This window comes from Larus michahellis, chromosome 3, assembly GCF_964199755.1.
Source record: "Larus michahellis chromosome 3, bLarMic1.1, whole genome shotgun sequence".
Classification (NCBI taxonomy): Eukaryota; Metazoa; Chordata; class Aves; order Charadriiformes; family Laridae; genus Larus; species Larus michahellis.
This window is the reverse complement of record NC_133898.1, coordinates 131812239-131832566: the sequence shown is the minus strand read 5'-3', so window position 1 is coordinate 131832566 and position 20328 is coordinate 131812239. Positions and strand designations below refer to the sequence as shown.

The window sequence follows — 20328 nt, the reverse complement described above, 5'->3', positions numbered from 1 at the left end:
CACCAGCCCCTGCCCTGGCCGGAGCCCCTCCGGCTCCAGCGCCGGGCACCGGATCCAGCTGCCGCAGCGGGTGCCGAGCCGGCCCCACCGACCCGCCGCGGCACCCGCAGCTGCCAGACGAGTAGCACCATCCACCGCAATGCCAGCACCTGCCTGCACCCTGCCTGCACCCTGCCTGCACCCTGCCTGCCTGCACGCACCATGGCTCCTCTCCGCACCGCCAACGCCGCCACCGCTCGCCCTGCTGCCCTCGGCACCGACACCGCTGCTCCCGCGCCCACCGGGCACCCGTCACCCCAGGACAGGGGCCACCCCCAGCACGGGGCACCACCAGGACACACTCCAAGACCACGCTCAGACAGAGAAGCGATGCCCCACAAGGCGACGCCGCAGGCAGCACCGGGGTCCCCATCCCGCCTCGCCGGGACATCGCTCTCATGCCGACCCCGCGGATGTAGCACCAGGGTGCGGGGACCCGCCGCCGTCCCCCTGTCCCGTGTCAGAAGCACCCCAAGCCACGCTCCGGCACTGCTCCGTCCCGCGCTCCGCTCCCTGCCTGCCGCAGCCCTGCTGGCGCAGCACCGCCAACAGCTTTCGGCAAAGAGCCCCGATTCACAGCACCCGTGTCCCCCCCAGCAGGCAGCACCCGCAGGCAGGAGCAGGCAGGAGCATCCCGCTGCTGCTACCGCCGGGTCGGGGAAGGAGGGGGGGGGACACAACCAGCACCGACCTGGCCGGGGACGCCACGTACGCAGAAGAGCACCAGTACGTTTGTGCGCGGCGCGGGCAGGACGGGCGGCGCGGGCAGGGCTGGGCAGGGCAGGGCGGGCAAGCGACGCCGCTTTCCGAGGGAGGCGCTTCCTTTTTTTTTTGTTTTTTTTTTGTTTTTTTTTTTTTGTATATATATCTTTTTTTTTTTTTTTTTTTAGGACAGAAAAAGGTTATTGCATGACTCGGGATGGAGCCGCTTCCTGCCCGGCCGCTGCCCCCGGCCCCCTCCCGCGCCGCTCGCTCGGAAAGGCCCGGCACGTAAGGCAACATGGAAGCTGATGTCTCGACTCACCCCGCTGTTTAAAAGCACCATTATGAAGTCAGGTTGTACAGTAGTAACAGTACCTTTTATATATATATATATCTATATCTCATATCTATCATATATATATAAACTGTAAACAAGAGGTAACAGCGGCTTCTAGAATTTGCTTTCTTCAAGGTTTCCTGTGTGGTAGGCACCCAAAATACTGTAGAAAAGGTGTGTGTTGTGGTTGTGTGTGTTCTCGGCTTCCCTGCCAGTTGGGTCGGCTCCATATCACCAGTGAACGGTGCTGGTGGAAAAAAGAGTGAGGCTCAAGTCGCTGGGCGTTCGCGGAGCCGGCCGAGCGCCTTTCCCTGCCGCTTTCGCGCTCTCCCCCCCCCCCGAACCTCCTTACAAAGCTCGCCGGGCCGGCGGCCGGGGCGGCGAGCTCGGCGCGAGCTCGGCGCGCGCTCGGCGCAAGACAGAGCGAGCGGGTTTTTCTCCTTCGCCTCCGCTCTCTCCCGGCTGGGGTTTTCCCCGCCGCCCGTTTCCCCTCCTCCGAGAGCGGAGCTGGCGACGGCAGTCTCGTCTCGCCCGCTGCTCCGAGAAGCAGAAACCAAACCAACAGAAAAACCCAGCCAGAAAAGAGCGGAAAATTAAAAGTTTACCCAAAAAAAAATAAAAATATGGTTTTGGTTTTTTTTGTTTGTTTCTCTTTTTTTTTTCGTTTCCTTTTTGTGTTTTTGTCGTTTTCGTTGGTTTTTTTTTGTGGTTTTTTTTTTTTTTTTTTTAAATAGGCTAAAAGCTGAACATTGGAAATTCAGGAGAGGACACCGAACCCTTTCGCTCGGGGAGACATGTGCCGGGTTCCCGTCGGGCTGCGAAATCCCGTCTTCTGGGTGCTGACTCTTCTCTCATTCCGTGTTTTCACTTGGCATCGATGGTTTTGTTTCTGACTCGCTCCGTGTCACCAGTTCCTGTCTGTCTCTCTTAAACGCAGGCAAAGTATTCCTTCAGGGGCGCAAAGAGGTGGCGGATCACCGGCACGCTCCAGGATCTGCCGAGCAGTCTCTGCCGGGCCAGGCGGCTCATGTTGGACACGTCTGTGTAATGCACCGGGAAGCCGAAGACCCTGCGGGGACACGGGGGGACACAACGGGGAGCGGGGTCAGGGGGGTGCCATCCCCAAGGGACGCGGGGTTCCCCCCCACCCCAGCGCGATGCGCAGCCCCGTGGCGAGCCCTGGGCTGGCCGCGGTACCTCTCCATCTCCGTGCACCACAGGATGTCCTCCTTCTCGTTCATGAAGACGGGGAAATGCTGGTCCTTGCCCTGCTTGATGGAGTTGGAGCGAGTGGTGATGGTTCGCACTTTGCTGAACTGCAAGAGGCAGAGGCTTGTCACGCTGCGGGGGGACACACACGGAGCCCCCGGCCACGGGCGGGCAGGGCGGGGGGACTCCAATCACAGAATCGTAGGGGTTGGAAGGGACCTCTGGAGATCATCCAGTCCTGGGTGATCCAGGCTGGAGAGGGTGGTGTCCAGCTGGGGTCTGAACACCTCCAGACTCCCACCCCGGGGTGACGGTGCCACCGCTGCATCCCCCCCCTCCACCCTGGCAGGACCCCTCCCCTGCAGCCCAAGGGGTCCAGGACACCAGGGACGGGCACAGTACCCCACCGCCCCCTTGTCCACGTTGTCCCCACCAGTGGCACGCCGCGGGCCGGAGCTGACCTTGGCTATCCTGCCGTGTTCCAGGCACTCCTGCAGCTCCAGCTTATCGTTGACTGTGGACGCGAGTGGCCTGGGGGCAGAGAGATGGGAAGGTGGGCACAGGAGGCAGCGCCACGTCCCCATGCCAGCACCCACACGGGTGCAGGGCAGCTCTGCTGGCTGGTGGGGGGCACTGGGTGGCCAAGGCTGTTTTGAGGGGACAGCATCAGAAGAAGCCGATCCCCACAGGAATCATAGAATCATAGAATCATAGAATTGTTGAGGTTGGAAGGGACCTTTAAGATCATCGAGTCCAACCTTTAGCCTACCCTGACAAGAGCCACTTCTAAACCATGTCCCTCAGTGCCCCATCTACCCTTTTTTTAAACACCTCCAGGGATGGTGAATCCACCACCTCCCTGGGCAACCTATTCCAATGTTTAATAACCCTTTCAGTGAAAAAATGTCTCCTAATATCTAATCTAAACCTCCCCTGACGTAACTTGAACCCGTTTCCCCTCGTCCTATCACTTGTCACCAGGGAGAAGAGGTCAGCCCCCATCTCTCTACAACCTCCTTTCAGGTAGTTGTAGAGGGTGATAAGGTCTCCCCTCAGCCTCCTCTTCTCCAGGCTAAACAACCCCAGCTCCCTCAGTCGTTCCTCATAAGGAGCCCACCTGTGGCCACCAGCCATGTGCCACCATGGCCCTTGTTGGGGAGGGACGCTTCCACACCACCCCACCAGCACGAGGGAGCAAGGACAGGACCAGCCCCCTCTGTGGGGGCCATCACTTTTGGGGTGTGCTGTCACCCAGTGTCACTTTGCCCAGCACTGAGCGGGGCCAGGGGACCCCCAGAGCCATGTCTGGGCTGGGGGAGGACCCAGGGGTCTGGCCCTTTCCGCAGCCCCCACCCTCCCTCCCGGTGCTGGACCAGGGGCTGGATGACCAGCGGGTGGTGAGCGGCATGGCCCCGGTGTGCTGTCACCAACCTGTTCATCCCGGGAAGGTTCCCCCAGAAGTACCGTGCCCGGTGTGCTGCAGACACTTCTTTGGCATCAATCATGACGGGGTTGGACTGTGAGAAGGGCGAGAGGTGAGAAGTCAGCGGGGCTCGGCTGCCGGCGGCGGGGGCAGGACCCTCAGCGACCGCCCGGCACTCACCTCCAGGAAGCGCGAGATGTCCCTCTTGTCGCTCACCCCCATGGCCACCACGTTCTCGAAGAGCCAGAAGAAGGGCCGGTCGTCGCCCTCCTTGGGCCGGGCTTCATGGAGCAGGCGGTAAAACTCGAAGAAGAGCCGGCCGGTGCCCTCTGGGCAGGAGAGAGCAAGAAGGGCTGGTGTCAGCGGTGGGGGGCCAGTGTTGGGGGCCAGCCCCAGCCCAGCAAGGAGACACCTACCATAGAGCCCCTTCCTGGCCGGGTTGACGATGGAGAGGTCGTTGCAGGGGCTCCCCCCAATCACCAGGTCGAAGGGCCCCCACTCCTGTATCTGCAAGAGGGAGAGCCCTTGGTAAGCCGGGCGCTGCCGACGGTTCGGGGGACACCGCACCGGCCGGGGGGACGCCTGGACACACGGAGGGGTGGAAGGTGGCTGAGCTCCCCGGCGGGATGGTGAGGCCATGCTGGTGAAGGCCATTGCATGGGGAGATGCAGGACAAGGGACTGAACCAATCTTGGGGACACCGGGGTGCTTTGGGAGGACCCGCTGCCTGCAGGGAGGGGGGGGACATGGGGGAGGGGCGGTCGGGCAGGACGTACGTGTTTCTGGGTGACATTTCGGACGTCCCCGACGTACATGATCTTGCCCTGGTGCCTCACCATGCCCACGGTGATGGAGTCCTCGCACACCTCGGAGGCGATGTAGCGGTCCACCTGGATGCCCAGGTCCTTCAGCACCAGCAGGCCTGCGGGGAGCGGGGCTGGGGTGGGCAGTGCACGGACCATGGCCCCCCCGGACCCGTCACCACCACCGTCCCCCTCCCCTGCACCCCACCAAGCGCAGAACCCCCAGGGCAGAGGAGACGGCGGGGGCTGCCCATGGGAATATCCGACCCGGGGGTCCCGCAGGTGGCACAGGTCTGTGCACCCGCCGCTTACACCCCGGTGGGTGCGGGACGCCCCTGCCCCGAGGCCGGACAGTTGTGGTGTCCCACTCCCTTCTTCCCCCCCTGCTGGTCCCAAGGAGGGTCCCTGCAGGGGCTGCTGAGCCGGGGACCCCAACCCACCTGTGGCGATGCCATCGAAGAGCGAGAGCACCCGGATGGGCTTCCTCTTCTCGGCCGGCACCGGTGGATACACCTTGGGTGGGTCCTGAAAGCAATGGGTGGGTGTCAGGCGGGGAGGGGGGACATGGCGGGCAGCAGGGAGGGGGGACGTGGCGGGCAGGGGGGAGCCCGGCTGTGGGGTCCTGCCGCAGGGTCACTCACAAACTCCTGGTCGTGGTTGTTGGCGAAGAACATCTGGAGGCGCGAGGGCCAGTCCTCCCGCCGCCGCAGCAGCCCGTAGACGCCCTTATGGCCGCACATGTAGCAGTTCCAGGGGTCCTCCTTGATGGCCGCCTGGGCCGCCCCCGGGCCCACCAGCAGGTCCACACACTCCACGCAGAAGCACCTGGCAGAGCCAGGAGCCAGCGTCAGCGGCGGGGCTGGGGACGGTGCCCCCTGGCATGGCCACGCTGTCTCAGCCGGCTGCGGCCGTGCCCCTCGGAGGCCCGTGGCAGGGGGGCACATAGGGACCGGCAGCGCCACACCAGGACCCAATGCACTGCCCAAACCTCTGCCTGCCCCAGGCAAAGACCTGCAGCTGGAACCTGCGGCATCACCAAAACCTCCCAGCCCCACACCAGGACTGGGGCACAACCAAAACCTCCCAGCCCCATGCCAAGACTGGGGCATCACCAACCCCCCCCAAATGGAACGGTGGTACCACCAAAACCTTCACAGACCCAACACAAGGACTGTGGCATCACCAAAACGTCCCAGCCGCAAATCTGGACTGGCATTCACCAGATTACGATGCCAGGACTGGGCCACCACCAAAACCTTCCCAGCCTAATGCCAAGACTGGGGCACAGAACCACAGAATCCCCTGGGTTGGAAGGGACCCTTCAGACCATCGAGTCCAACCATTGACCACACTGCCACGTCCCTCAGCACCACGTCTGCCCGGCTTTTCAATCCCTCCAGGGATGGCGACTCCACCACTGCCCTGGGCAGCCTCTTCCAATGCTTCACAACCCTTTCCAGGAGGAAATTGTTCCCAATAGCCATCCTAAACCTCCCCTGGCACAACTTGAGGCCGTTTCCTCTTGTGCCATGGCCTGTTCCTTGGGAGAAGAGCCCGACCCCCCCTGGCTACCCCCTCCTTTCAGGGAGCTGTAGAGAGCCAGAAGGTCTCCCCTCAGCCCCCTCTTCTCCAGGCTGAACACCCCCAGCTCCCTCAGCCGCTCCTCACCAGACTTGTGCTCCAGACCCCTCACCAGCTCCGTTGCCCTTCTCTGGACACGCTCCAGCCCCTCAAGGTCTTTCTTGGCGTGAGGGGCCCAAACCTGGACACAGCCCTCGAGGTGGGGCCTCCCCAGTGCCCAGTCCAGGGGGACGGTCACTGCCCCACTCCTGCTGGCCACACTGGTGCTGACACAGGCCAGGATGCTGGTGGCCTCCTTGGCCACCTGGGCACACTGCTGGCTCATACTCAGCCACTGTCGACCAACACCCCCAGGTCCTCATCCGCCGGGCAGTTCTCCAGCCACTCTGCCCAGCCTGGAGTGTCCATGGGGCTGGTGTGACCCAAGGGCAGGACCCGGCACTTGGCCTTGTTGAACCTCACACCATTGCCCCTGGGCCATCCATCCAGCCTGTCCAGATCCCTCCGTAGAGGCTTCCTACCCTCCAGCAGACCGACACTCCCGCCCAACTTGGTGTCCTCTGCAAACTGACTGAGGGTGCACCCGATCCCCTCCTCCAGGTCGTCGATAAAGACATTAAACAGAACTGGCCCCGACACCGAGCCCTGGGGAACACCGCTGTGACCGGCCACCAACTGGACTGAACTCCATTCACCACCGCTCTCTGGGCCGGGCCGGCCAGACAGCTTTTCACCCAGCGAAGGGTACGCCCATCCAAGCCATGGGCAGCCAGTTTCTCCAGGAGAATGCTGCGGGAAACTGTGCCAAAGGCTTTACTGAAGTCTAGGTAGACAACACCCACAGCCTGTCCCTCATCCACCAAGCGGGTCACTTTGCCGCAGAAGGAGATCAGGTTGGTCAAACAGGACCTGCCTTCCACGAACCCCTGCTGACGGGGCCCGGTGGCCTGGCTGTCCTTCATGCGCTGCATAATGGCACTCAGGATGATCTGTTCCGTGACCTTCCCGGGCACTGAGGTCAGGCATCGCCAAAACCTCCCAGCCCCATGCCAAGACTGGGGCATCACCAAACCCCCTCAAACGGAACGGTGGTACCACCAAAACCTTCCCAGCCCCACACCACGACTGTGGCATCACCAAAACGTCTCAGCCCCACACCAGGGCTGGCATCACCAAATTCCAGGGCCAGGACTGAGGCGCCACCAAAACCTTCCCAGCCCCTTGCTGGGACTGGGGCATTGCCAAAACCTCCCCCTGGTCCCACATCAGGACCAAGGCATCACCAAAACCTCCCAGTCCCATACCAAGACTGTGGCATCGCCAAAATATCCTAGCCCCACACCAGGACTGGCATCGCCAAAACCTCCTCAGACCCATGCTGAACCGCAGCATCACCAAAACTTCCCCCAGCCCCACGACGGGATGGTGGCACCACCAAAACCTCCCCAGCCCCACGCCTGAACCATGGCACCACGAAAACCTCCCCAGTCCCATACCTGGACTGTGGCATCACCAAAACCTCCCCCAGCCTCATGCCACGACTGTGGCATCACCAAAACCTTCCCAGCCCCACAGCAGGACTGGGCCATCACCAAAATCCCTCCAGCCTCATGTCAAGGCCAGGGTGAATCACCAAGACCCCACAACAGAATTGTGGTACCACCGAAACCTCCCCAGCCCCACGCAAGGATTGTGGCATCACCAAAATCTCCCAGCCCCACGCCAGGACCACGGAACCACCAAAACCTCCGCAGCCCCACACTGGCATGGCAGCATCACCGAAACCTCCCCAGCCCCAGCCCAGGACCATGGCACCACCAAAACCTCCCCAGCCCCACACTGGGCCGGTGGCCCCAGACCTGCAGCAGTTGTTGTTGCCGCACATGAGCACCTCGCGGCCACCACAGCAGATGGTGCAGTAGGACTGGTAGCCGTCGTCGTCGTACTGGTACGCGCACTCCAAGAAGCAGTTCTGGGGGAGAAGGAGAGTCAAGGCGTGAGTGTGGCACAGCCCGAGCCCTGTGCTGGGGACGCCAGGACGCTGCCATGAGGCCGATGGGGCGGCTCCTGGCAGAGGGGTCTGGCAGACAGACCCCTGGGACAGGGCGTGTGGGGGGAGCCGGCCGTGCCCGCCTGGTGCCGGGGCTGCCTGCACTGTGCCGTACCTTGCAGTTTTGGCACATTCCTCCGATAAATAGAGGGTGCTCCAGGGTCACGTTGAGGCTCCCACAGGAGATGCAGATGTCTGGGGTGTAGGAGGGGAGGTGTTACCCCCAGGCTCTGCCACCCCCCCGGCACCCCACACCGGGGCGAGCCCGGCATGTGGGGAGCAGTCCGACCCCGAGCCACATCCTGCTGCTGCCCCCAGCAAACGCTCACCCCCCGTGTCTGGGTCACACCGGCTTCACCCCCTGAACTGGGGAGTGGCAGAGCCCCCTGCACCCCCAAGTTGCCGACACCAGCGGGACAGCCACCGCGGTGCGATGTGACCAACCCTGGGGACAGCGGGGCAGGGCTCCCACCGCCTCCCTGTCCCCATCCCTTCCATCAACAGCCCCCCCTCAGCCCTGCCTCGCTCCATTCCCAGCCTCAGCCTTCCCTGTGCTGGTATCCCCCGTCCCGGGGAGTGTCCCAGGGGTCCCTGCCGCCATCCAGGACAGCACACCATCAAAGCCCCTGCTGCCAGCCAGGCTGAAGGATGGGACAAACCTATCCCTCAGCTCCTTAGACACCCCCGCCCCTCTGAGCCCCCTCTGCCTCCTGGCTCTGCAGCCAGAATTGGTGCCCAGCTGGGGAGGAACCCCGTCCCCGGGAGCAGGACGTGTCCCAGCCCCACACTCACCTTCGATGTTCCTGCATTTCTGCCGGACCTCGTAAACGAGCCGCTCTGGGGAGGGACAGGAGTGTCAGAGTGGAGGGGTCCTGCCCGGTGCCAGCCCTGCCCCAGCCAGGTCCCCTCTGCGTAGCCCCCAGAGGGAGACAAATGGAGGGGACCCCCGGGAGGGAATGTCCCCAGTGGAGAAGGGAACCAGGCATAGAGCAGCTTTCACCCCACAGCCCCGCTATGAGCATGGCCCTCCCAGCACTGGGTCCCTGGCACGGCCACGGCCAAGCAAAGCCCCGTGGAGAGCGGGGGTGGGTGCGGGGGCATCCCTGACCCCCCGGGCAGTACCTCGGGTGCGCTCATCGATGATCTCCTTGACCTTGGGCTTCTCTGTTGTGCTTTTCCTGGGTTTTTTGGCGGGTGGGGGCGGTGCGTAGGCAGCTGCTTCTGGCTCTACCCACATCTCCGTGTAAACTTCTTTGTAGGGGTTTCGCTCCTCTGAAATGGGTGTGTGGGGTCCCATCAATGGGGGTCCCATCAACAGGATTCCCATCAATGGCCCTGTGTCCCGCAGGGGGATCTGTCTACCCCCCGGGACCTGCCAGCCCCACGGAGCTTCCTCTGCCAAAGCTTACGCCGGCCTGGTGGCCAAGGGTCCCGGGGGACATTTGCCAGGGCCACCAAGCAGGTCCCTGTGACTCCCCCCGACTCACCTTCGGGGGGCTCTAGGCCCTTGGGGCCGGAGGGCTGGAAGCCGCCCAGGGCCCACTCGATCATCTGCTTGTTCTGGATCTCCACCACCTTGGAGGTGTCGGTCTCGTCGTTCTCGGGGCACGCCGGGAAGATCTTCCCTGCTCTGCTGCTCGCCACCTGCCAGGGCAGCCCCAGCCCTGGCCGTCACCCACCTGCCGAGGAGGTCCCCAGCGCCAGGCCCCCCCCCAGCTGCTCCAGACGCTGCCCACATTGCCCCCTAGGGCAGGGGGCAATGCCCCCTGCCCCCTAGGCAGCCCCCTACCCCCAAGGGACGTACATGGTCATACACACCCCCGTCGTCCCACAAGAAACCCCCAACATCTCTCAGCACTGCCAAGAGCCCCCCAGAGAGCCAGGACACCCCCCCCCAGCATCACCCCCCAGCGACCTCGGCAACTCTGCAGAGACCCCAACCTGTCCCCCAGCTTCCCAACAGACCTCCAGACACCCTTGTCTGGGACAAGAGCCCCCCAGAATCTCTCTAGGGAGTCCTCTAGATCCCCCCCACCCTTTTAAGAGACATCCTGTGCCCCCCTGGATGTTGCTGGGTGCAGGAGGCGAGGGAGGGACAGATCCTGGCAGGGCGGAGGGGCAGCTGCCTGCTCCCATGGATCCTGCCTGGGGCTGGCCACCGATGTCCCCCCAAAACATGCCGGTGCGGGGGGGCCGGTGCCACCCTGCAGCTGCGGGCACTCACCTGCAGCACCTCATAGATGGCTTTGCGGTACATGGGCTGCTTGTTGTAGGTGGCCTGGTGGAAGGCGCTGGCGAAGGAGCTGAGTGGCAGGAGCTTCTCCACGCAGACCTGGGGGACAGAGGGGACGTGGCTGTGAGCTGGGGGGATGTCTGGGGACAGGGGGGAGTACGGCCGGACCCCCACCCCACAGGTGACACTTACCACCGAGAACTTGCCGTCTCCGAACCACATCACCCAGCGGGTGCCCTCGGCCGCCCGGCTCCGGCCCGTCATCCACCAGGAGACGATGCGCCCAGGCCACCAGGAGAAGCCGCGCAGCTTGCCCCACACCAGCTCACCAATGCCGAAACCCCGGCCGTCCTGTGCCGGGAGAGGGGACAAGGGGGTGTCAGGGTGCCCGCGGGCGGGTGGCCCTGGGGTCAGCAGCCCTGCAAACCCCCCCCGTTCCCCATCCAGCTCTTGCCCTCACCTCGTACTCGGGCTCGTCGTCGGCTGACTTGGAGGTGTTCTTGTCGACGGCGTCGGCCACCACAGGCTCAGGCGTGGTGGCCACGTTGGGTGAGGCAGGGTCGGTGGGCTGCTGCGAGGCGGGGGGGCTGGCCTCCTCCTCCTTCTGGGGCTCGGCCCGCGGCGTCTCCTCCACCACGTTCATCACGGCGATCACCTTCGCCTTCTTCTCCGCCTGGGGGGGGTGACACACACACACACCGGTCATGGCTGCACCCCAAGAGGTAGCCACGGTGCTGCTGGCGGGGGGTGGCACCACCCAGACCCTGCCATGGCCCTGGCAGCCCCCCAGGGCAGCCCCCCCCCCGGCAGTGGGTGCTATTGCACAGCCTCCCCGGGTAGCGTGGACACCCCTCCTCCAAGGGCAGCTTGGGCGTCTCCCCTTCGCCCCCGTGCCTCAGTTTCCCTCTGTAGTCGGCAGCGGATGGCTCAGGGAGCACCTGCAAAGCTGCTGGGAGGTGGGGAGATGGCGGCCCCCCCACAGGGGGCTGTCCCTGCATGTCCCCCCCGCCTCCCAGCCTGGCTCCCCCAGGACACAGCCTGGCCCCAGCGATGCCAGAGCAACCACGGCTCCAGCCCCGCACATCATGTCACATCCCCCCCCCGGCCCCCAGCACCCCAACCTCGCTGCCCGCCCGGGGTCCCCGTCCCCGACCCCCCCGCACCCCTCCTGCCTCTTCCAAAGCATAAAGCCCTGCACCCCCAACCCCCAGGGCCGGTCCCCTGGGGGGCCCTGTCCCCCCTGGCCCCTGGGGAGGCCTGACCCCCCCCCCGGCCCCTCAGCCCTGTCCCCTGGGGGATCCTTCCCCGCCCCCCCCCGCCTCTGTCCCGGGACATCCCCCCGGGACACCCCGCGCCCCCGTGTCACCCTCTCCGGGTGTCCCGGTGCCCCCTATCCCGGGCACCCCCAGCCCCGCGGGCCTCCCCGGCCCGGGCACCCGCTGTCACCGGCACAAGCGTGTTGGACGGCCATGGCCGGGCCGGGCCGAACTGAGCCGAGCCGAGCTGAACTAAGTCGAACTCAGCCGAGCCCAAACGAACTGAGCCGAACTGATGCGAGCCGAGCCGAACCCAAACGAACTGAACCGAACGCCACCGAACTGAAACGAGCCCATATGCACTGAGCCGAGCCGAGCCGAACTAAGCCGAACCCAAACGAACTGAGCCGAACCCTACCGAACTAAGCCGAATCGCACCGAACTGAGCCGAACCCTACCGAACTAAGCCGAACCCAGACGAACTGAGCCGAACCCAGAAGAACTGAGCAGAGCCGCCCTCCCCTTGGTGGCCACCTACCCATGCGGGCTGGGCGCCGCGACGGGCCGGTCCGAACTGAGCCGAGTTGCCGAGACCGGCCGAGCCGAGCCGAGCCGGGCCGAACTGAGCCGAGTGGAGCCGAACCCAGCCGAGTCGAACCGAGTCGGTCCGGGTCCGTGCCGAACTGAGCCGATCCGATCCGAGGGGTCGGGTCCGGTCCGTCGGTCGGGGCCAGGCCCGTCGGTTCTTTGTCTGGGATCCCGGGTCACATGGTGCCTCCCGGCCCGGCTGGTTGGCTGGGCGGGGAGGGGCCGCGCGGCGACGGGGGGGACACACCGGATCCCCCCCCCGCCACCTCCTTCCCGGCGCCTCGAACCGGACCGGCAACCCGGGTCGGCAACTCGCCTCGGCAACCAGTCGGGTCGTCGCAGCTCGGCCCGGCCCGGCTCGGCAACTCGGGTCGGTCCGGCCTCCCTCGGGTCGGTCCGGGTCGGTAACTCGGCTGAGTTCGGCTCCACTCGGCTCAGTCCGGCTCCGCTCGGGTCGGGCCGGCTCGGCTCCTTTCGGCTGCGTTCGGCTCTGCTCGACTCGGCTGGGTTCGGCTCAGTTCGGCTCCGCTGGGCTCGGCTAAGTTCGGATAGGCTCAGCTCGGCTACCCCGGTTCGGCTCCTCTCGGCCCCGTTCGGCTCAGTTCGGCCCCGCTCGGCAGGGGCCGGCTCTCACCGTGGCCCGTGGCCCGGTCCCGCTCGTCTCGGCTCCGGTGTCCCCGCGGCCCCTTCCTCCCGGTCCTCACCGGCCCGCGATCCGGGCTGGGCCGGGCCCTCCCGCCGCCTTTTGTCCCCCCGGGCCGCGGCCCCCCCGGCCTTTGTGCAGCGGAGCGGGACGGGGGGATGGTGGGGGGGGGGGCGGCGGCGCCCCGGGGGGCCGCGCCCGGCACGGCAGGAATCCGCCCCGGGGCCCGGGCCCCCACCTCCTGGCGGCCGGCTCCCCCGTGCACACGGGTCCGGCTGGCACCCACCCCTGCACCAGTTCAGCCCAGTACGGACGCAGGTTTGGGGCCACATCACCAGTTCAGCCCAGTATAGGCACTGGTCAGGGACCACATCATCCAGTATGGCCCAGTATGGACACTGGTTTATGACCACATCACCCAGCTCAGACCACTATGGACACTGGTCTGGGACCATGTCACCCAGTTTGATCCAGTACGGACAATGCTCTGGAACTACATCACCCAGTTCAGCCCAGTACAGGCACTGCTCTGGGGCCACGTCACCCAGTTCAGTCCAGTACAGACACTGTTCTGGGGCCACATCATCCAGTTCAGCCTAGTCTGGACACTGGTCTGGAACCATATAACCCAGTTCAGCCCAGTACAGGCACTGCTCTGTGACCACATCACCCAGTTCAGACCAGTACAGACACTGTTCTGGGGCCACATCACCCACAGAATCACGGAATGGTTTGGGTGGGAAGGGACCTTAAAGCCCAGCCAGTGGCACCCCCTGCCCTGGGCAGGGACACCTCCCACCAGCCCAGGTTGCTCCAAGCCCCGGCCAACCTGGCCTTGAACCCCTCCAGGGATGGGGCAGCCACAGCTTCTCTGGGCAACCTGGGCCAGGGGCTCACCCCCCTCACACCAAAGAATTTCTTCCCAATAGCTCATCCAAATCTCCCCTCTTCCAGTGTAAAACCCTTCCCCCTCGTCCCACAGCTCCCCTCCCTGCTCCAGAGTCCCTCCCCAGCTTTCCTGGAGCCCCTTGAGGGACTGGCAGGGGCTGGAAGGTCTCCGCGGAGCCTTCTCTTCTCCAGGCTGAACCCCCCCAGCTCTCTCAGCCTGTCCTCCCAGCAGAGGGGCTCCAGCCCTCCCAGCATCTCCGGGGCCTCCTCTGGCCCTGCTCCAACAGGTCCATGTCCTTCTTGTGGTGAGGACTCCAGAGCTGGACGCAGTGCTCCAGGTGGGGTCTCACCAGAGCGGAGCAGAGGGGCAGAATCACCTCCCTCGCCCTGCTGCCCACGCTTCTTTTAATGCAGCCCAAGATGCGGTTGGCTCTCTGGGCTGCAAGCGCGCATTGCCTGCTCATGTTGAGCTTCTTGTCCACCAGCACCCCCAAGTCCTTCTCCTCAGGGCTGCTCTCCATCCATTCTCCACCCAACCTGTATTTGTGCTTGGGATTGCCCCAACCCAGGTGCAGGACCTTGCACTTGGCCTGGTTGAACTTCATGAGGTTGGCATGGGCCCACCTCTCCAGCCTGTCAAGGTCCCTCTGGATGGCATCCCTTCCCTCCAGCGTGTCGACTGCCCTGCAGAGCTTGGTGTCGTCGACAAACTTGCTGAGGGTGCACTTGATCTCACTGTCCATGTCGCTGACAAAGATGTTAAACAGCACTGGTCCCAGCACTGACCCCTGAGGAACGCCACTCGTCACGGGCTTCCATGTGGACATTGAGCCATTGACTGCAACCCTTTGAGTGCGGCCATCTAGCCAGTTCCTTCACCAGTTCAGACCAGTACAGACACTGCTCTGGGGCCACATCACCCAGTTTGGCCCAGCTCAGACAAGGTCTGGGACCAGAAGAGCCACCAAAAGAACCCCGAGCTGAAGGAGATCTGGTCCCTCCCCTGCCAGACCAAAGGCAGTGACAAAGGGAGGCCAGTGAACGGAGGCTAGTCCCTACCAGGGGAGGCAAGCGAAGCCCCTCCTTGCCCACAGCCCCTGGCCAGGTGCCCCTGCACAACAGGTACGAGGCTCTTGGGCGGGTAGGCCGACCCACGGATGGCATGGAAGATGGTTTGGCCACACCAGAAGAGATGCCGGGAGCAGCAAGGCCTACCCCCAGTTTAAAAACTGCCTCTGCCAGGAAGAAGAGGCGAGCTGCAGTAGCAGGAGACTCCCTTCTGCGGGGAAGAGACGGCCCGACGTGCCGGGCAGACCCTCTGGACAGGGAGGTACGCTGCCTCCCCGGCGCCCGGGTCAGGGACGTCACTCGAAAATTCCCCGCCTGGTTCAGCCCTCGGGCTACTGCCCGCTGCTGCTCTTTCACGGGGGTGGTGACGAGGTGGCAACACGTGGCCCAAGAGCAGTCCAGAGAGACTCCAGGGCCTTGGGAAGGTTAATAAGGCGGTCTGGGGCGCAGGGTGTCCGTTCTCTTCTCCCAGTTACAGGCAGGGACGCTGTAAGGAACAGACGTGCGCAATCTATCAGGACCCCGCTCCACGGCTGGTGTCACCGCAGCAGTTTTGGGTTTTTCGACAACGGGATGGCCTACGCGGCCCCAGGCTCGTTGGCATCAAACGGGGCTCATCTCTCTGAAAGGGGGAAGCGGGTCTTTGCTCGTGAGCTAGCGGGGCTCGTTGACCGGGCTTTAAAGTAGGCTTGTTGGGAGAGGGGGATGCCACACGGCTTGCTCGTGACAAGCCGAGGGACGATGCTCCAAGGTCTGAGGGGTGGCTCACTAGTGAAGGCCCTCAACCTGTTGCTCCGAGACGTGCTGGGTACGCTGCAGCATACTCGAAGTCTTACGGGGACGAGCCAGGGGCTCCTGAGGAGGGAGGAGCCGGGGAGTCACAGATAAAACACCCCAGAGGAAGACCACCTGAAGAGCAGCAGGAAGGAAAAGCAACCGCTCCAGCCAGGGAGACAGCTTCACCGGGCGCCCAGCTGAAGTGCCTTTACGCGACTGCACGCGGCATGGGAAATAAGCAAGAGGAGTTGGAGATGTGCGCGCACCGCCAGGGCTACGATCTCGTTGGCATCACAGAGACGTGGTGGGATGGCTCTTATGATTGGAGTGTTGGAATGGATGGATACTGACTCTTCAGGAAGGACAGGCTGGGAAGATGAGGAAGGGATGTTGCCCTCTCTGTCAATGAACAGCTGGAGTCCATGGAGCTCCACGTGGGCATGGATGAAGACCCAACAGAGAACTTATGGGTCAAGATTAAAGGGAATGCAGGGGCAGGGGACATTACGGTAGGGGTCTGCGACAGGCCACCTGACCAGGACGACAGAGCGGATGAGGCCCTCCATAGACAGATAGGAGCAGCATCATGTTCACAGACCCTGGTAATCATGGGCGACTTCAACCACCCCAGTATCTGTTGGAAGGACAACACAGTGGGGCACAAGAAATCCAGGAAGTTCTTGGAATGTGTCGATGCCAACTTTCTTCTTCAAATGGTAGGGGAGCCAACAAGGAGAGGAACTATGCTGGACCTTGTCCTTACCAACAAGGAGGGGCTGGTGGCGAGTGTCAAGCTCAAGGGTAGCCTCGGCTGCAGTGATCATGAAACGGTGGAATTCAAGATCCTTTGGGCAGCGAGGAGAGCATGCAGCAAGCTCACTACCTGGACTTCAGGAGAGCACGCAGCAAGCTCACTACCCTGGACTTCAAGAGAGCAGACTTTGGCCTCTTGAGGGACCTGCTTGGCAGGGTAACATGGGAAAAAGCACTGGAGGGGAGAGGGGAGCAGGAGAGCTGGTTAGTATTCAAGGATCACCTCCTCCAAGCTCAGGAGCGGTGCATCCCAAGAATGAAGAAGTCAGGCAAAAATGCCAGGAGGCCTGCGTGGATTAACAAAGAGCTCCTGGACGAGCTCAAGGGCAAAAAGGAGGCCTACGGAGGGTGGAAGCAAGGACGGGTTGACTGGGTGGAATACAGAGAAACTGTCTGAGCGACCAGAAACCAGATTAGGCAAGCTAAAGCCCAGACGGAATTAAATCTGGCTAGGGGCACCAAGGATAACAAGAAAAAACTTCTATAAGTACGTCAGGGGTAACGGCAAGACAAGGGAAGACGTGGGCCCTCTCAGGAAGGAGACAGGAGACCTGGTCACCCAGGGTATGGAGAAGGCTGAGGTGCTGAATGACTTTTTCGCCTCGGCCTTCACCGGCAAGGGCTCCAACCACACCACCCAAGTTGCAGGATGCAAAGGCAGGGGCTATGAGAATGAAGAACCACCCACTGTAGGAGAGGATCAGGTTCGGGACCATCTGAGGAACATGAAGGTGCATAAGTCCATGGGACCGAATGAAATCCATCCACGGGTCCTGAGGGAGATGGCAGATGAAGTCGCCAAGCCACTTTCCACTATATTTGAAAAGTCGAGGCAGGCTGGTGAAGTTCCCGCTGATTGGAAAAGGGGAAACAGAACCCCCATTTTCAAAAAGGGAAAAAAGGAAGACATGAGGAACTACCGACCGGTCAGTCTCACCTCTGTGCCTGGCAAGGTCATGGAGCAGATCCTCCTGGAAACTCTGCTAAGGCACATGAAAAATAAGGAGGTGATCGGTGACAGCCAACATGGCTTCACCAAAGGCAAACGGTGCCTGACGAATTTGGTGGCCTTCTATGAGCAACCGACACCATCTACCTGCACTTATGCAAAGCATTCGACACTGTCCCGCATGACATCCTGGTCTCTAAATTGGAAAAGCATGGATGTGATGGATGGACCACTCGGTGGGTAAGGAACTGGCTAGATGGCCGCACTCAAAGGGTTGCAGTCAATGGCTCAATGTCCACATGAAAACCAGTGACGAGTGGCGTTCCTCAGGGGTCAGTGCTGGGACCAGAGAGCCAACCGCATCCTGGGCTGCATTAAAAGAAGCGTGGGCAGCAGGGCGAGGGAGGTGATTCTGCCCCTCTGCTCTGCTCTGGTGAGACCCCACCTGGAGCACTGCGTCCAGCTCTGGAGCCCTCAGGACAAGAAGGACATGGACCTGTTGGAGCAGGTCCAGTGGAGGGCCACAAAGACGATGAAAGGGCTGGAGCCCCTCTGCTGGGAGGACAGGCTGAGAGAGCTGGGGGGGTTCAGCCTGGAGAAGAGAAGGCTCCGTGGAGACCTTCCAGCCCCTGCCAGTCCCTCAAGGGGCTCCAGGAAAGCTGGGGAGGGACTCTGGAGCAGGGAGGGGAGCCGTGGGACGAGGGGGAAGGGTTTTACACTGGAAGAGCGGAGATTTGGATGAGATATTGGGAGGAAATCCTTTGGTGTGAGGGGGGTGAGCCCCTGGCCCAGGTTGCCCAGAGAAGCTGTGGCTGCCCCATCCCTGGAGGGGTTCAAGGCCAGGTTGGCCGGGGCTTGGAGCAAGCTGGGCTGGTGGGAGGTGTCCCTGCCCAGGGCAGGGGGTGCCACTGGGGGGGCTTTAAGGTCCCTTCCCACCCAAACCATTCTGCGACTCTGTGACCACATCACCCAGTTCAGGCCAGTACAGACACTGCTCTGGGGCCAAGTCTCACAGTATGGTCCAGTACAGACCTTGCTCTGGGACCATATAATCCAGCTCAGCCCAGTCCGAACACTGGTCTGGGGCCACATCGACCAGTACAGACACAGATCTAGGACCACATCACCCAGTTCAGCCCAGTACAGACCCTGGTCTGGGGCCACATCACCCAGTTCAGCCCAGTATGGCCACTGGTGCGGGGAATCCCCCAGCTCAGAGCGGTGGCTCCTGGGATCCGTGTCCCCTTTGTGTTGCAGAGCAGAGGGACAATGGGGCGGATGGCTGTCACCACCACCCTCCCTCGGTGTGGGGCTGCCCCCCAGCAGGGACAAAGGGACAAGGGGGGGGATGGCTGTCCCTCCCGGCACTGGGGTGCTCTGGTCCCCGGGGCGGTGGCGGCCGCGGGGGTGGCCCCGCTTTGTCCCGGAGAGGCAGGAAATGTCCCATCGGCGGTCGTTAGCCAGAGATCAGCGCGGCCATCACCCGCCCCTGCCCTCGGGCCACAACCCCCACCCCCTGCCCCCTGTCCTTGTCCTTGCCCTAACCCCATCCCCACCCCCATCTCCATCTCCATCCCACCCCCAGCCCCTGTCCCATCCCCATCTCAATTCCCTGTCCTTGTCCCTTCCCCACCCCCATTTCCATCCCAACCGCATCTCCAACCTCTGCCCTATCTCCATCTCCATCTGCACCTGCATTCCCATCCCCATCTCCATCCCCATCTCCATAGAATCACAGAACCGTAGAATTGTCTCAGTTGGAAGGGACCTTTCAGATCATCGAGTCCAACCATCAACCCAACCCTGCCAAGGCCACCACTACCCCATGGCCCTCAGCACCACGTCTGCCCGGCTTTTCAATCCCTCCAGGGATGGCGACTCCACCACTGCCCTGGGCAGCCTCTTCCAATGCTTCACAACCCTTTCCAGGAGGAAATTGTTCCCAATATCCATCCTAAACCTCCCCTGGCGCAACTTGAGGCCGTTTCCTCTTGTACTATCACCTGTTACTCCTCGTCTCCATCTCCATCCCCATCCCCATCTCCATCTCCATCTTCATCCCATCTCCATCTCCATCTCCATCTCCATTCCCTGTCCCTGCCCCATCCCCATCCCATTCCCATCTCCACCTTCAGCCCCTCTCCACCCTCTGCCCCATCCCATCCCATCCCACCCCATCCCATCCCAGCAGGGTTAGTGGTGCTCAGCCGGAGCCAGGGCCCAGCCGAGGCTGTCCCAGCATGGACGGGACGTTACTACTCCGGCTGCACCCGGGGGCTGGTGATGGGCAGCGATGGCCCTTGGAGGCTGCGGGGGGGGTGGTGAGGAAGAGGAGGGAAGGCTGGAGGGGGTCAGCTCGTCCCTGTCCCCACCACAGTGGGGCTGTTGACCCCAACCAAGCTGCTGGGACAAACCCCCTTGGGATATGGCCAGCACCGCATCTGGCACAGCTGGCACCACATCCGGCACGGGGGGGGCTCACCCGAGGGAGGGAAGGGGCAAGGTGGCCCCTTCCCCCAAGCCAGCGGGGCTGTGGGTGGCATGTCCCGTCCCAGGGGACGGCGTCGCTGACACCGCCGCAAGTGACAATCGGTGCCGGGCACAAGCAGCGCGCAGGTGGGCTGGCATCGGGGCGCGGGGGCTCGGGACCTGCGGCTGAGCTGGGACCCCCCCCCGTAGCGAAAAGAAAACACTGATTCTTGTTAGAAAAATCAAGGAATTGGGGGGGCGCCACCCGCCATTGTCTGGGGACAGGGACTCCCCGGGAATGGCATTTCTTCAGCAGTTTTCCCAATTATTCCTGCCTGAGAGCGATGCTGCCCGACCCCCTCTGCGCTCCTTCTGCCGGGGGAAGCCGGGGTGGGGGGAGAAGAATCGTCACTTGGTGTGGCACGGCGGGCACTGCGGGGGCACCCGCCGCCGGCCCGTGGCTGGAGTCCCCTGCACGGGGCCCATCCGTGGCTCTGCGG

The 20328-nt window shown here is 63.1% G+C and overlaps 1 protein-coding gene across 9 annotated transcripts in view; it reads right to left on the bottom strand.

The window, feature by feature from the left end:
- Positions 1–1806: 1806 nt before the first annotated feature.
- The window catches only part of DNMT3A (DNA methyltransferase 3 alpha), a 50118-nt gene continuing 31596 nt past the window's right edge, over positions 1807–20328 (bottom strand). For 6 of the 9 annotated variants that reach the window (XM_074582290.1, XM_074582296.1, XM_074582297.1 and 3 more), the window contains 17 exons: positions 10838–11050; positions 10570–10728; positions 10369–10476; positions 9632–9788; positions 9267–9416; positions 8937–8981; positions 8260–8339; positions 7954–8066; positions 5155–5338; positions 4954–5038; positions 4487–4632; positions 4127–4217; positions 3891–4039; positions 3719–3804; positions 2749–2818; positions 2276–2394; positions 1807–2147 (listed from right to left, as the gene is read on the bottom strand). In XM_074582290.1, the coding sequence (XP_074438391.1) occupies positions 2006–2147; positions 2276–2394; positions 2749–2818; positions 3719–3804; positions 3891–4039; positions 4127–4217; positions 4487–4632; positions 4954–5038; positions 5155–5338; positions 7954–8066; positions 8260–8339; positions 8937–8981; positions 9267–9416; positions 9632–9788; positions 10369–10476; positions 10570–10728; positions 10838–11050 (2097 nt within the window). In that variant the 3' untranslated portion in view covers positions 1807–2005. Of the gene's footprint in view, positions 2148–2275; positions 2395–2748; positions 2819–3718; positions 3805–3890; positions 4218–4486; positions 4633–4953; positions 5039–5154; positions 5339–7953; positions 8067–8259; positions 8340–8936; positions 8982–9266; positions 9417–9631; positions 9789–10368; positions 10477–10569; positions 10729–10837; positions 11051–20328 lie in introns of all 9 variants that reach the window. The other 3 variants (XM_074582288.1, XM_074582289.1, XM_074582295.1) reach the window with 1 other exon arrangement.